Source organism: Vidua chalybeata, chromosome Z (genome assembly GCF_026979565.1).
Source record: "Vidua chalybeata isolate OUT-0048 chromosome Z, bVidCha1 merged haplotype, whole genome shotgun sequence".
NCBI lineage: Eukaryota > Metazoa > Chordata > Aves > Passeriformes > Viduidae > Vidua > Vidua chalybeata.
Genome location: NC_071570.1, coordinates 46,334,199 through 46,350,952, shown reverse-complemented (window position 1 = coordinate 46,350,952; position 16,754 = coordinate 46,334,199). Strand labels below are relative to the sequence as shown.

Below are 16,754 nucleotides of genomic sequence, written 5' to 3'. Positions count from 1 at the left end.
TCTTGTCTCAGAGTTTGTGACAATGCTTTGGTCTCCACAAATGTACTGTCAGGGTGGCTGTGCTAATTAGATCCTAGATGCAATGGCAGGATTTATTCCACACAGAAGAATCCCCAAGGAATTGATGACAACAATTAAATAGTCTCAAAGCAAGGGACTAAAGATAATCACCTAACTAATATTTCCTGTTCTCTTACTATTGCTGAATTGCATTACCTTGTGCTGTCCACAAAGTCAGCATTTACAACTTTGGTGTAGGTTACTTAAAAAAAAATTCTTCCTGAAAAGTTTGAGGCAGTTAATTGTCCTGTCAAATGCATCCCATCAACCCAGGGAAGTTACTGAGAACAGTGTAACATATGAAAATGGCACAGAAACAACTTATATTGCAGTGTGGCATCATTGTAAGCAATGACTGTGTTTCAGAGCAGACTCTGTGTAGCCCCTTTAGAAGGGTATATCTTACTTAAATTCTCTGTTCACCAAGAGGAAATTAATTGTCTCCCATATGGTCACACAGAAAGCCGAGAAAAATTGTGGATGCATACCTAAATGTTGGTCTAAGGGCCTCTTTTCCTCCCAGGTTAGTACTCAGTTAGTTAGCAGTAGTGATATGAGTGCTACTTTTGTACCTGGGCCTGTTAGTTGGCTCTATTCTATTTTTTGCGTGTGTGTGTGTAATAATCTATATTTATGATCTATTGAATATTTTTAGATAGAAGATTATCCTTTTAATTTCCCTCAAAATGACTGTCTAATAGAAGACCACAATTAAATGCAACTGTCTCTCACAGTGCTGAACTACACTAGGGAACACAAATTTACCGGGAGCATACTTTCAGTCATGTACGAGGGTACCACTTCCAGATCCTTTCTACGTTCCTTCTTGCTCTGCTGTGATGAGCTCTGTTAACCTATTACTTTGCTAATAACACCATCCTACATGTTCATGAGCCCTTTTTAGTGTACTACAAAACACCAAGGAGTACCTAAAGTTTCATAATCTCTATAGCTAACAGAGGAGTGTTCTAGAAATATAGTAGAAACAAAACTGATATTAAGAAACTGTTTTTTAAAAAATCTTCCATTCATGGCTTCTCAAGGATTTGCAGAGATGAGATGCAGAGAGCTCACACAGTTTACCTACTGAAAGCTGAACTTAAAATGAATCAGCCGCTTAGGCCTCAACCTCTGAAATTTCAGCTGGGTTCAATCTCCAATCTGCGAAAGTGCTTGTGATCAATAAGGCAATTAAATGTTGAACCCCACCAAGAACAAACCTAGCTAGCAAGGTAGGATAATAATTATTTTTTAAGCCTCATGATGTAACAATGAATTCCCTATTGCCCAGGAGAGTACAAACTATATTTCTTTTGGCAGTTATCTGGTCTTCATAGTGCTTTGCACATGAAGAAAAAATATTACTCCTCATCCTGTAGTGAACCAGTCCTTATCCTCTGGAGCACTTGTATTAGGTTCTTTTAAAAACATACTGACTGGACTAGAGCTTTCCAAATAAGATTTAGTAATGTAAAAATAAAAACAAACCCAGAAAACCTAAACCAAACAAGAACCAAAACAAAAAAGAGCTGTCACACGTGGTAAACACAGGCTATAGATAAGAAATAGTTGTGTCTAATCTAAATTGCTTTGGTCTCCTGGGGAAATAATTATACCAGCCTTGTACTAAAAGAAAGGCTTTCATTTGGCAAAGGAAATAAATGCAGGAGGCAGGAAGAAGGATGAGCAGCTTATACTCCATGTTCTGATCTTACATAGTACATACATAAAGAAAGATATATCCTATGGATTTATTTATGCTATCAGATATGTAGCTATAACATAAATTCTTCTAAACTCATACAAACAACTGCATTTACCAATTTCCAGGATCCTGCCATTGGCTTCTGGGAAGATTTCTTGTGGAAAACTAAATGTAGACTTTGAAAACACAAAAAATCATAACCTGCTTGGGCTAGGAGCACACCTGCCCTGCATCGCTGGAAAAATACCTCTGTTCTCATGGGAACCTTCTTGACCTCATCTTGGTGATCATGGAGCAAATCTAAACTTTCACTGTAACCGATGAACAATTAAACTGCAGTTGTTACTGTGGAATATGTAGATTTTCTTTCTTCTTATTCTGCTTAACTGCTTTGAAGAATAAAATTGACCCAGATTTTCTTAACTGAAGCTGCAAGTTGGGTTCTGGGGGAGAAATTTTTCCGCTGGACCCAACAGGTTTAGGATTTCAGTATGTACTGTATCTTGGGCACTGTGGTCATGAGTCAGTGGACTGATTTCAGTCCACCCGCCAAGTAAAATCAGTATTTTGGAGCCTCTGATCCTATGCTCTTCTTCATGAGTCAGATATTCTCTGCTTACTGTGGAGATTTCTTCTCTGATTACAAAATGGAAGAACTTTGCTAGTAATTTAATTATCTCTATTCCTGAAGCTTTCAAGACCTCATTCCCTCTCACTGAGGCTGACCATATTGCATAAAGGCTTTATTTTAATATGATGCTGCACACACAAAAGGAATAAAATAAACATATTTGCAAACACAGAGAAAATGAAAACATGCTTTCTGCTGAGTATTCAAAAAAAAATCATGGTATATGATACCTACGTCTGTTGTTTCTCAGAGTCCTGGTTTCCAAAGAGTAGTAAATTTGTTCACAAATTGTAGTTCACACTACCTGTGTGTAGTAATGGGAAAAAAAGGCTAGGAAAACTTAGCACAGTCCCGTGACTTGAGCAGTGAGCAGAATGGCCAGTTTGCTTTGGCAGAGTCAGTACAAATGGTAGATTAAGCCAAAATGTGTTTCCTATCTGCCTCTATGCAAACACACCCAGCATAGGGGCAAAACAAGAGAAGTTAGAGACGCACGTATGCCTGCAGGGCTAGGATCTTATTGGCACCACAGGGGTGTGGTGGATGGCTCCTGTAATTGGGTATCAAGAGAGCAGACCTTAGGCTCTTCAGAGATCTGCTTGGCAGAATACCATAGGATAAAATTTGAAGTGAATAGGAGTCCAAAAAAGCTGCTCAATATACATGGATCTCCACCTCCAAACTTAGGAGCAATGAATCCCAACAAAGATGCCCAGCAAGATCATGGAGCAGATCCTCTAAGCTGGAGAGACACAGATTTGATGGCTGGACCACTTGGTGGTTAAGGAATTGGTTGGATGGACATGAAGAGCTGTGGTGTAACATCCCATCCTTACAGGGAAGGGAGCATGCAAAATTCAAAAATCTTTGTGGTCAAAAGTAACAACAAAAGTCAGAAGCTCCACAAAAACTCAGAACATTTTATTATAAAATTACACATTTGGCATGGAAAGTGGTAATAGCTAGGCCCTGACCAACCATATAAGCACATGGCAGTGGATTTTGGGTAAAGGGTTAGGATGAAAAGGAAGAGAGAAGGGAAGTAAGGGAAGGAAGTAAGGAAGTAAGTAGGGAGAGAGGGAGGGAGGAAGGGAAGGAGGGAAGGGAAGGAGGGAAGGAAGGAGGGAAGGAAGGAAGTTGCGGAAGGAAGTTGCAGAAGGAAGTTGCAGAAGGAAGTTGCGGAAATTGTGGAAGTTGCAGAGGGAAGGCAGTTTGAAAGGAAGGCAGTTCAGAAAAAAGGAAGGCAGTTCGGAAGGCAGTTTGGAAGGAAGGCAGTTAGGAAGGAAGGAAGGAAGGCAGTTCAGAAGGCAGTTCGGAAGGCAGTTCGGAAGGCAGTTCGGAAGGCAGTTCGGAAGGCAGTTCGGAAGGAAGGAAGGAAGGCAGTTCGGAAGGCAGTTCGGAAGGAAGGCAGTTCGGAAGGAAGGCAGTTCGGAAGGAAGGCAGTTCGGAAGGAAGGAAGGAAGGCAGTTCGGAAGGAAGGAAGGCAGTTCGGAAGGAAGGAAGGCAGTTCGGAAGGAAGGAAGGAAGGAAGGAAGGAAGGAAGGAAGGAAGGCAGTTCGGAAGGAAGGAAGGAAGGAAGGCAGTTCGGAAGGAAGGCAGTTCGGAAGGAAGGCAGTTCGGAAGGCAGTTCGGAAGGAAGGCAGTTCGGAAGGAAGGAAGGCAGTTCGGAAGGAATGAAGGCAGTTCGGAAGGAAGGCAGTTCGGAAGGAAGGCAGTTCGGAAGGAAGGCAGTTCGGAAGGAAGGAAGGCAGTTCGGAAGGAAGGAAGGCAGTTCGGAAGGAAGGAAGGCAGTTCGGAAGGAAGGAAGGCAGGAAGGAAGGCAGGAAGGAAGGCAGGAAGGAAGGCAGGAAGGAAGGCAGGAAGGAAGGCAGGAAGGAAGGCAGGAAGGAAGGCAGGAAGGAAGGAAGGAAGGAAGGAAGGAAGGAAGGAAGGAAGGAAGGAAGGAAGGAAGGAAGGAAGGAAGGAAGGAAGGAAGGAAGGAAGGAAGGAAGGAAGGAAGGAAGGAAGGAAGGAAGGAAGGAAGGAAGGAAGGAAGGAAGGAAGGAAGGAAGGAAGGAAGGAAGGAAGGAAGGAAGGAAGGAAGGAAGGAAGGAAGGAAGGAAGGAAGGAAGGAAGGAAGGAAGGAAGGAAGGAAGGAAGGAAGGAAGGAAGGAAGGAAGGAAGGAAGGAAGGAAGGAAGGAAGGAAGGAAGGAAGGAAGGAAGGAAGGAAGGAAGGAAGGAAGGAAGGAAGGAAGGAAGGAAGGAAGGAAGGAAGGAAGGAAGGAAGGAAGGAAGGAAGGAAGGAAGGAAGGAAGGAAGGAAGGAAGGAAGGAAGGAAGGAAGGAAGGAAGGAAGGAAGGAAGGAAGGAAGGGAGGGAGGGAGGGAGGGAGGGAGGGAGGGAGGGAGGGAGAAGGAATAACCAGGGATAGGTTCTATTGTCAGGGGTTGTGGGTGTTCTTTTTCCCCCTTACAGTCCATGCCCACTTATTGACCTCATTCGTGTGGTTGTGTTGGGCTTATCTACAGGCCAGAACAAGGATTTTTGTTCTGGAAAAGTTCTGCACTCTATTCCTATATGGCCCCCATCTCCAGCCATGTCTTGTTCTTTTCCATGGCATGTTACTACTAACAATTCTTGGCTGTTATTACCAGCATGGTTGGCTCAACAGCTGTTGGGCTATCAGTGTTTGAGGCATATACATCTAGCCTCCTTGTCTTCTAGGATTCTACATGTGGTTAAAGACTCTATATCCAAGTGGACACCAGAGATGAGTGATGTCCCCAGGGTTTGGTGTTGAACTGGCACTGTTCAACATCTCTGTCAGTGACATGGACAGTGGGATCGAGGGCACTCTCAGCAAGTTTGCCGGGGCAGCCAATGTGCTGCAGAGAAGGGATGCCATCCAGAGGGGCCTGGACAGCCTGGAGAGGTGGGGATGTGCAAACCCCATGAAATTCAACAAGACCAAGTGCAAGGTCCTGTACCTGAGCCAGAGCAATCCCAAGCACAGATACAGACTGGGCAACAGATGGATTGAGAGCAGCCCTGAGGAGAAGGACTTGAGAGTGGATAAGAACTTTGACATGGCTTGGCAATGTGCGCATTGCTGTCCAGAAAATCATCCTATCCTGGGCTGCATTAAAAGCAGTTTGGCCAGCAGATCTAGTGAAGTGATTCTATCCTTCTATGGTGCTTTCATGAGACCTCTCTGGAGCTCTGTGTCCAGGTGAGGGATCCTCAACATAAGAATGACATGGACCTGTTGGAGCAAGGACAGAGGAGGGTCACAAAGATGATTAGAGGACTGGTGCATCTCTCCTCTCTCCCATGGCTGGATGGGACTCTAGGCAAACTAGTCTAGTGGAAGTATCCCTGCCTGAAGGGGGTTTGGGATGATTTGGAGATATTTGTAAGGTCCCTTCCAGCCCAATCCATTCTATAATCCTATGATCCATTTCTTTTAACTAGGTTTGTCTGGGCTGGTCTCCATAGAAACCAATGAAATAATTCCCCTTGATCTGAGTTGCAAAAGATTCAGAGATGGCTTCTACAATCAGGAACCTGATGCAGTTCTGGTTTTCATTTAAACATCAACAGTGGACAGATATGATGTTGTTTTCAATCAAAGTAAACAAACAAGGCTTGTTGAGTACAGATTTGATTTCCTCCAGAGAGCAGTGATTTATCTTGCACTCCATCTGTTATGGAGCAGCACAAAAGCAAATTTCATATCTATTGTTTACGGTAGCATTACTCTTGGATGCTTGGGGCACTGGGTATTCCCATGGGATTGTTCTGCAGTTCCACAGCTAATTGGAACGGAAACCAGGGGTGTGGTTCTCAGGCAGCAATATTGCCATGGGGGAGAAGGAAAGACTGCTAGATTCACCCAGTGTCACCAGAAGAAGATGCTGATGGGAGGCCAATAAAGATCAGATGAGCCCTTTGAAATCTGCATCGGCATCTGATTGGTGTTTGTGGTGCAAGAGAAAACCTGCAGGCCTCTGTGTTTGCTGTGAGAGCCACCTGAGAGAAACAGGGGGATAAGACTGAAGAACATACTGGAATACCTGAAACAAGACAGGTCATGCAAGAAGAATTGCTGTGATTTTGACAGAGTTGAAAGCCTGAGCTAACACAGAGTAGCAAGACGTGTAGCTATAAGGAACTTATGGGGAAGTGGAACCTTGGATGAGGAAAAGGATTCAAAGGACATGAGTGAGGTTTACAAATAATCACTGCTGGAAAACTGCCTGGAAAACTCTGACAGCCCCCAAGGAGATGGTTTCAGAACATCTTTTCCAGGAGAGATGAGGCCCTAGCTTTGCATCTCAAGTGTCCCCTACCTGAAGTTTAATTGTCCTCCTTTCTTTCTCTCTGCCACCTCTCTTCTGAACTGTGCTCCTGTTTGGCTCACACACAATTGAACAATGTAATTTAGGACTGTGATTGCCAGACTTTGCCTTGTTCTTTTAATTATTAATCAGCTGTCTTCTGCTAACACATTGACAGGGTCAGCAAAGCTGTGCAGCAGCATGTAGAGACAAGAAAATATCTACACTCACTCCACACAGAGCCCCCCCACACACTCCCCCACACACCCTGCTGGTGTGTCATGGACTGAGACACCCTGCATACTCTCTCATACCTTTCATTCCTTGCCACGTCTTGGAACTGGCATGATAGCCCATGTGGCAGGTTGTGATTCTTTGTTCATTACTCCTCAGAAAGCAAAGAGATTATCTAGAGTCAGCATGTTTGAATTGCCTGAAACAGTGTGTGTAATTCTAACACTGCATGGCAGACCTTGCATTTAAATGGGTTACTTGAGAGACAAAGAGAATGTCCTCCTTTCATATGTGTTAAAAGGCTCCCCCACAAATTTTCTGGGGACTAGTCCTCATTATCAAGCTCAGGATGAATGAACTGTTTACAAAGACACGTAGACCAACAAAAACAAACAAGCAAAAAGAGCCCAATTTAGCACAAAATGAAATCAGCAGATTGGAGGTGAAAGATAAGACAGGACACAATTTTGGGCAGATCTACATCAAAGTAGGCTCTGTGCTTTAAGCAGTGGTGAGAACAGTGTACTTGGGGCTCTGGGTTTCAGCACCCTCACCTCCTGTATTTGACAGCCTGTTAACTCACAGAGAGACCAAAGAAATCATGTAGAAAGACTTTCAAGTTTGTACAAATCAAATAAAAGGGAAGTCTTTTTCTGTGTCCTAGACTGTCACAGTTGTGGAACTAAAGGTCAGTGCTGAACTCTATCTATTAGTCTTGATTTGTTTCAGTCCTACATATATCATATATTCCTGGCAGAAAATTCCATGCATTAATGATGGAAAGATTTAAATTGGGCTGATGTTCTCTTTGGTAATGGAAGAGAAAAATAAGAACTTTGCACAATTGATAAATAATGTTCAAAAGGACAGGTGAAAGATAAATCTTTTTACAGTAGCTGCATATTCTCCAGATTTTTGAAGGCATTTCATGACAAATCACATTAGACATGAGGACAAATATTTTAATTGCAAAGGGTAGTTAAGTTCCAGAACAGGTGAGAGATTTTCAGTAGCTGGAGTCTAAGAAAAAGACTTATTCAGGTCAAGTTAAATCTTGAGATAAAATGGAGTGCATGCTGCCCTTCCAGTGTCTTTTCTAACCATATGCTTTGAAGTCTGGCTGATTTTTTTTTCTTTTTTGTATTGGGGTTCAGAATATGAATGAAACAGACAGAGCTGTTAGTATGGGCTAACTTTTATATCCTATAACATTTATAGGAAGCAAGATAAGGAATAAGCATTTAAATCTCTCAGTAGCTTTTCAAATCTTAGCTAGTAAATAAAATAGTAATTCCAGAAATGGCTGTATCTGCCACAGCTGTTTAGACATAGTTTCAGCACTGCTCTACCTGCAGTTGTGCAAAAGCACTGCAAAGTTCAATTTCTTGAAGAGAGATGTAACCACTACAATTCACATGCCAACCTTTTTCCAGAAGATAAAGCTCAGTGTTATGTGATAGACAGTATTATTTCACACAATATTATTTCATATGCAGTAATATTTGGACTGAGGTCCAGTTTCAAGCTCTCAGAACACCTTGGAGGGAAGAGTTTTTTCCTGACTCCTCTTGTCCTACCATATAGTCTTCAAGTAGTCTTTGTATCCCCCATAAATGTCCTTTTTTTAGTTCTTTAGTTTTTTCAGATAAATTACTTATTTCTAAGTAAGCAAATCTCATCCAAGGAAAACCACTCCCTTGCATTGATTGTCTCTGTCTTCCTGCAAAGTCAGTCCCACTCCTGACCCAAAGATACGCCATTACTTCTGCAAGTCTCTTAACTAGGATATTACTGTTTATTAATTCCATGGACTAGATATTTGCTAGATAAACATATTCATTTTTAGTAGAAACTGTTGGCTTGTCTTAAGAAATTGTAACTATATTAATAATAGGTCCACATTTTGGGCTGCAGATCCCATTGGCTCAACAGCCCTCTACTCCCTGATAATCTTACTGTCATTAGATTATATTTCCAGAATGTTTCCAGTTCATGCAACTACTTTGCTGTGTGAAAAACTGTAGGCATAAGGAAGAAAAGAGACAGGGAGGAGGTTGATATTGTATGTTAGTCTAGTCTTTTCCTGACATGCAATCAGTGAGTGTGGGTTAAGCCAAGGGCCTGGGTATTTTTTCCTTACTCTTTCCAGCTGATGACTGAGGACTCCAGGCTGACAGTACTTCTCTAACATGACCCAGTGACAACAATCCCCATGTGGCCACAGAGTAATAACTTTACGAGTGGCAAGAGGGTACACATACTAAAAATGTTTCAATATCTTCCTGGGTTAGGTCCATAATTCTGCATATAGTAGAAGACATGCATATGTGACTGAAGGCCAAGCAGGTAATGATACAGCTTTTGATATTAAATTTTGTAGGGTTGAACTCTGAGTAAAAATGAAACTATTCTCATCCCTCAAATTTTTTGGAAGTAATGAAATATTTCCTATACTCAGGAAAATCAGAGCACCAGGAAAATTAATTTTAGTCATGTTTTTAAAGATAATTTGTTGACGTCACACAAATGATTTCATGTGAAGACACTTCTTTAAAATTTTTCTTACATTAAGACTTCCATATCTATAATTTTATTTCCTCTGAAACAATTTCAAACCTAAAGTATGTCATTTTATTCACCTATGAATCTTCACAGCTTACATTTTTGTTAATGTAAAGCATTACAAAATACTACCAAATTTAAATTACAATGCTGGATTCTAATAACTGGTTGGTTTTGTTCCACTCACTCCTTCCTGTGAGCTGAATGTTTGTTCAGTAAGTTCCTGAGCTATAGGAACAACACATCTTGAGCTGATACTTGTTTTGAGATGGAGGGTTTGAAAGTATGCAGGGTACGTGTGTGTTACTATGATTTATGGTGTCTCCACTACTGTTCCCCTCTAGCTGGTGAAGGAAGGCAAGGCACAATTTGTGTATAAATCACACTGGGAATCACCTAGAGACATCTACCTGTGGCCTGAGAGGGAGAATGGGGCAGACTGACTACAATCTAGCAGTGCATGTCATTCCATCTGCATGGTAGCTGGTCCTGTGTTGAATCTCCTTTGTGGTGTACAGCCCTGTAACTATAAGTTGGTCAAATTCTTTCTTTGTCTCACATGTGAATGGAGATATCATTTGTCTTTAATATATTTCCCAAGAAATCAGGTGTGACCAGCACCCAGTAGGTATAAAAATTATAAGACAATGTCCTTAATGAACATTAATGACAATGTCCTTAATGAACATGAGAGAATTTATTTAGAGAGCTAGAGTGTTTTGAAGCCATTGCCTTCAACTTTGCAGGTTGTCATTCTAAATACAAATGACAATGGAGAAAGGAATCAAAAATTATACCTTTGCTCAAAAATATTTAGGAGGAAAAGTCACACCCAAGAGCCCTCTGAAATCAGAAAGTTATGAATGCAGCAGTGCACATTTGGTTTTACTGGTTAACAATTTGTTCTGATTTTAGAAGTAGAAAAAATGAAAAGAAAAAAATAATGAAAATAGCATCTAATTAATGTCTATTCAGCAGTAAGATTTTATTGGTACTTGAAAATACTGAATGCATGGTACCAATTTAATTCTTTGATGTTTTTGAAATCATATTCGATTTTCTTTTCAATGTTGTTTTCAAGTGTATTCATGCAACATGGATTGTAAGCAATTGTGTGGGTGCTTGTGAGGTGACTGGTGGCTGAGGAGCTGATAGTGAGCATCCATTAAGGTACCTTTTCAAAAGGTAAAAAGGATAAGCAGAAGAATACTGCTGCCAGACAGGGAGTTGTGAGCTTGGGGACTCAAGCATCCTTGAAAGGTACAGCTGGCCTTTTTGAAGCACAGCTGGGCACTAAGAAATTGGACACTTCTTGAGTTTGCATGACAATCACAGTACTAAGAAAATTTAACCTCCATTTATCATCCAAAAAATTGGAAGCAGCCTGGGAAATTTGAATTGATCTCAATAAACAGAGCAGGTCTCTGAATAACCTGACCTAGCTGAAAATGTTCCTACTCACTGCTTGGATTGGATTGCCTTGAAATTCACCTCCCAGCCTAACTAATTCTATGATTTGATAATACAGAGGATAGCTTGCAGGTAGGCTTTTTGTTCTAGATTTGCATGTGGCAGTTTGAGTTGATTTTTTTTTTTTCTTGTGTATCACCTTAATCTGTGAAGCAGTGTAAACAGTCATGGAAAGAGCAGCATATGCATATGTTTAGTCCTGTATTAAATCTAGCCTCTTGAATGTAATATCATAAAATAAGATTCTGGTTACTCATGTAATGTCTTAGTAGCATGCTGCTAATTCTTAGTGGAAGTAACAAATTTCAAGTACCCATTCTACTCACAGGGTTCAGAGTGTTTCTCTTCAAATAGTATTAGTCAGCTGATTTTCTCAGGATGATTTATATTCACAGAGGTCTTTCTGTCCCACCTGTACAAAGAGATTATGAATGAATGTTATAGGATATGTCCCACATGAGAATATCTAAAACTGTTGTCTTTACTGCCGTCCTGTCTGTCCTGACCTGTTTGCTTTCTTTTGTTGGTATCTAATTTTTTCCTGAAGTTTTGCCATATCTATAAACTATAAAATGCTGCAGATGGACTTCAGAAATTGTTGCAAATGATGGACTTGAGCATCAGACTTGTTAACAGAAAAGAGGAGGATCAACATCAGTAGAATGCCGCTCTAACTCTTCACTAACACAGAGTTTATATTCTCTTTACTAGCAACCCTTGGCTGCATAGTCTCAGTTTCTCCCTTGTGCTTGCTTCTAAGGGATCTCAGCATCTTGTCTTCCACTGGGCTATACTTAGTGGAAGGTTGTTAGTATGGATATTTTTAGTGTCTGTGTAAAAGAGCAAATGAGAATATGTGATGTTCTTACTGCAGAGTATGAGGTACCACATGCAATGGCTGGCTTCATCATCCATTCTGTTCAGCAGATGTGTTATTTCTCATATTATGATTCAGATGATGTGTTATCTCTCCCCTGCAGTATGGGATAAAGAAGAAGGAAGAAAAGGAAGCAGAGGCCCAGGCTGCACTGGAAGCTAATGCTGAAGGGAGTCTGACACGCCCAAAGAAGGCGATCCCTCCTGGCTGTGGGGATGAGGAGGAGGAAGAAGAAGAGAGCATCCTAGACACAGTCATCAAATACTTACCAGGGCCCCTGCAGGACATGTTCAAGAAGTAATAGCTGCAGACTGTTAGATGGGCATGAACAGTACTGCAAAGGATTTCTCTTTTGCCCAATGGGGATTTACAATCTTGCCATTCATCCCGCAGTCCTCCCCAGCTCTGCCCTCTACTGCTCACTAGGAGTCTCTTTGCTTCCCATTCCCTTCCAACTGACTCTTCCCCTTTCCGCCACCCCAAGACTCATCCATTCCTTAATTTTGTACATAGTCATATCCAGTAGATGCCTCTGAATGGATGTAAAGGTTAAAAAGCTGCAGACTACACAACTTTTATTATAAGCCATAGTACTATGTATGTTAAATAAGGCAACTGCACATCAAGCATAGAAAAGGAATAATCTCATTTCCATCCAATGCAAGAAGGAATCTTCACTAAGTATGAACAGTGGCCTCTTTATTTTTTTTAATTATCTTATTTTTATTATTGATAATAATTAGTCATTATTATAATGTTCCTATTGATTGGGTCACAGTAGCCATTTTTTGTTGAGCACATCTGCTCTTGGAAGGGATATCTCAGTTCTCCCATGGAAGCAGACTTTTCTATTTTAATTCCATCTGTGACATAAATAAAAGATTGTTTGGAAAGTAAATCATGCATGACTTACACAGCTGACATCACTCAGAATTGTGGAAGGAGCCATCTGCCCTTAGATGCTGTAGAAGTTAAATGCCTCAGAATCTAAGCAAGAGTCATGTTACTTTGGGAATTAGCCATACATTTACCTTGAATGAGCAAATTGGTCAGGCACTTGCCATACAGAGATTTGAAACCATAGAATAGTGCACAGTGTTCTGGTAGAGGACCTCCTCAACCCCTCTGAAGCCAGTGACAAGTGTATTTGCTGCTCTGTTTAACCAATCTTCCTCTTTCTGCCATATTCAACCATCCTATTTCCAGCAGTGCTTGCAGGTTGGACATTTGGGTTCCAGTACATTGTTGTGGCTGTGTTCTGCTCGTCCTTTCCTGCAGTGTATGGGAATGTGTGGTGGTCTGAATGTTAATCATGGCAGATCCATAAATATCCATTATGTTTATTGTGCTAAATTACTGCATTGCCTTGGGGAGGTCACTTATTTTCTGCCCCACTGAGATTCTGCACCTGTAAAATGTAGGTTTCAGTCTCTACCTACTATAAAGGCATAAAGTGAGGATGCTTCTTAGTGCTGTGCAGGAGCTAATTAATATTACAGAAGTGTGTGGTATCCCTTGAGGCTAGCAGGGTGGAAGATTTTTTTCTCACCATTATCTTTGTGGCCTTTTGCAGACACAGGTACAGAGGTCTCCTCAATAAAACACTGTAGGTATCACATAATTGCATAAGAAAATCCAAATTCTATGGGAGATGTTGACTTGCTAATACCTACATAGATTCAATAAACAGATAGACCTATTTTGAACACAGGTTCTCATGATCAGGTATCTGTCTTTCCATCTGAGGAGCTAATCCTGAAATTTTGCATCTAGCTAGGTCTCCGTAGTCAATGCTGTAGACATGCCATCTTAGCTCTGTGCCTTCCAGCAGCATCTGTTGTAATAGGAAAAGAGTATTTTGAAAGAGAGTAAATATAGTATGCCCTCTTTGCACAATTTTTATTCAGGTGTTACAGTCCTCACTTCTTCTCAAATAACTTCAAACATAACTTTTTTTTTGAATCCAAGGCAGAGTTTGAAGAGGTTTGACTGATATACAAGTCAGAACAAGTTGATAAAGATGCAACTTGTTTCAGGCTGGATCTATGAAAAAGATTGTTCAAGTACAAAAGTTTGTTCAAGTACAAGCTGCCAAGGGCTATCCAGAAGGCAAGTTTTACTCATTTGGATAATGTCAGTGAGACTTCTTTCTGCCTAACTTTCATTTAAAGCAAGATGACTGCTTCCCTTCTGAGACTTTCAATAAACCCAGAATACTCTATGAATCAGTGCTTGGGTACAGCATGGTAGTGTTGAACAATCTACCATTTTCTAGGAAAAGTATCTTACTCACCCTATGCAAATTCAGCAACTAGTAATTTGAGGTTGTTTAAGTAAATCTCACGAAATTGGAAACTCCTTTTCTGTCACAGGGGCAGCAGCTTATTTTGATGCTCTGCTACAGAGTATCCAACATCTCCGAAAGGTAAAAGGCAGAGCCTGGCTCTTCTTTTCAGCCACTCATTGGTCACTATCTCCTATTCTAGATCACTGACATACAAACATCAATACTTTTGAAATGCCTTGATTAATCTCTGTGGCACGCATCCTCTAATATATAAGTAAAACCTGCAGAAATGTGCCTGTGCTAAAATGAACACGTCCATTCATATATTCCCCTGGCCTTGTGTTGGAGAACTCTGCAAACAAACAAATCAGAAGATAAGATTATTCCACTTTTCTCTACCACTTGCTTGCTGACCTTTCCCTAGCCCCCGTTACTGATTCCCTTCCTCATCCAATCAAAGATTGTTCCTGATATAAGATCAGAATTTTCTGCCTAGCATTCTCCTTGCAGAATGTTAGTGCTGATTTTTTTCACAGTCTCTCTGACAGCTTGATGTGCGTGTTTGTGCACACATCTGTGGAAGGTGAGGAAATTGGAGAAGACGGGGAGAAGAGAGAGAGAAAGGAAGACTGTTTGGTAGCATTTTAGATAATTGTGCCTCAGCAGCTTGCTGGCATTGAATGACCGGTCTAAGTCAGGATCTTGTGTAGACTGTACTAAAATTTCTTAAGCAGGTAGTGCTATCCCTGGTCTCAGAACACTAAAAATACTGCCCTTGTGAGCTGAGCTCCTGAGCTTGTGAACATCTGGATTGAACCCCTGAAGAGGGCCATAGGACCACTATACTGATTCTGGTAGGCCTCATCCCAGGTTCACAAAACAGGGAAGAAAGGGGAGGTGGTTTATTAAATAGTGTTCACTGAGTCTTCTTCATTGTGGGGGCTTCCCAGCTCAGCCATTTCATCACTTCTGTATCTCAACTAGCCACACCTGCACCAGCCCTTCCTCCACTGACAGCAAAGAGTTCATCCAGGTGTGTGCTGGTAGTTCCCATTTTCCTTTTCTTGCCATAAGAAACATGACAGAAGATCTACCACAGGTACTGGATAGGTTTTGCTTGGTTTTGCCTCACATAACTCTGGCACGTTGCATGAGAGTAGATCTCTCCTCAAGTCATTCCATGGTCCTAAGTGCCTAAGCCATGCTGAACAGACTCAAGAGCAAGGCACTCTCCCTTCTCTTCTGCCCGTCTATTTCCCTTCCCACTCAGAACTGGTAACAAGGGACACAGACACCTTTGCCTCATGTGTGGAAGTCAGAAGCATTGTCTCACACACTTTTCCCCTTGGCATTCAAGCAGGTGATGAAGCACTTAAACAAGAGACCAAAGAGAAGCATGGTTCATTGTTTGGATTCTGACTATCTTTTTGTCTTTCATGACATTGTTTTATTTGCATCACTGGTCTGTTCAATCTCAGGTAAATGAGGTATTTTAGTTTTATAACTAGTTTTTATTTACACAGAAAGGTTGTTGGCTAGACACTGCAGTCATTTTCCCTCACAACTCCAAGACCTTACAGGTTAGTAAAAAAATAGTCAAAGGGCCTTCTCATTTGGAGGGTTAAATGATTTAGTTTGCCATTGACCTTGTGAACTCACATTTATATGTAGAGAAAGCCATATGAAATCAGACTGCAATATTACTTATCAATGCTACTCTTGTGTTTAAAATGAATAAAACAAAATATAAGATCAAGTGCTTAACCACTTTGGAGTTCCTCTGTCTATGTTTCAAGTATCATACATTGGCTTAGATCCCTCCCAGCCTCTCTCCTTCATCAAGAAAGACCATACCAGTGCTGCTGAATACATCTTTCTGCCAAGCTTTTTGTGCTAGAACAAGCATTGTTAGAAATTAGCTGTTGTGATCTAAATGTAACGTCTTCTGTATCTGAAAATGGTCTGTATTTGTTCTGAATATATGTTATCAAGATAACTGTTTCTTCATGCACTGAATTAGTAAAATGTTTCAGTACTGTCATTAAAAAATTGCCTGCTTCTCTCTTTCATACACACAGAACATAATTTAACTGAGTCATGCATTTTCTAGTAGAAATGCTCCCCAGCTTTCTTTCAGATGCATGCAGTACTTAAGTATGATTTAAAGTAGAAACATTGTGAATGTGATTTTAATTTGATATTTTCCTGGTATTTTTTCCTGCATGATGTGGGTAAATGGTATGATGTTCTTTTAAAATGGAATCACAGCCAATAAAAAACCCCAGTGATTTCATAAATTGTTTGCAATGCTTTCCTGTGAAATTCCTATCAGGCTACATTTGGAAATTGAAGCGTGGTTTTGAATGGCAAGTTCCAACACAGCTAAGCCTCATTTTACTTGCTCAGGCACAAACCATTAGCTGTTATATTCAGCATGAAAGTGTTGCATCACGTTAGAAAAAGATATTGCCATACATCTCATAGGAAAACCCAATACTCTTTACCTACCCTTCCCTAGGACCATTGTTTGATCATTCAGTTTTTTGGTGTGTTGTACTAACAGATGCAGCCAAAGGACTGTCACGGAGAATCAGCCCATATTATTTACATGC

General features: G+C 40.9%; 1 protein-coding gene across 2 annotated transcripts in view; it reads left to right on the top strand.

Annotated features, from left to right (window-relative positions):
- The window catches only part of CPLX1 (complexin 1), a 202,781-nt gene extending 186,342 nt beyond the window's left edge, over positions 1 to 16,439 (top strand). For both annotated transcript variants that reach the window (XM_053931786.1, XM_053931785.1), the window contains one exon: positions 11,959 to 16,439. In XM_053931786.1, coding sequence (XP_053787761.1) covers positions 11,959 to 12,156 — 198 coding nt within the window. In that variant the 3' untranslated portion in view covers positions 12,157 to 16,439. The remainder of the gene's footprint in view (positions 1 to 11,958) is intronic.
- Positions 16,440 to 16,754: the final 315 nt, after the last annotated feature.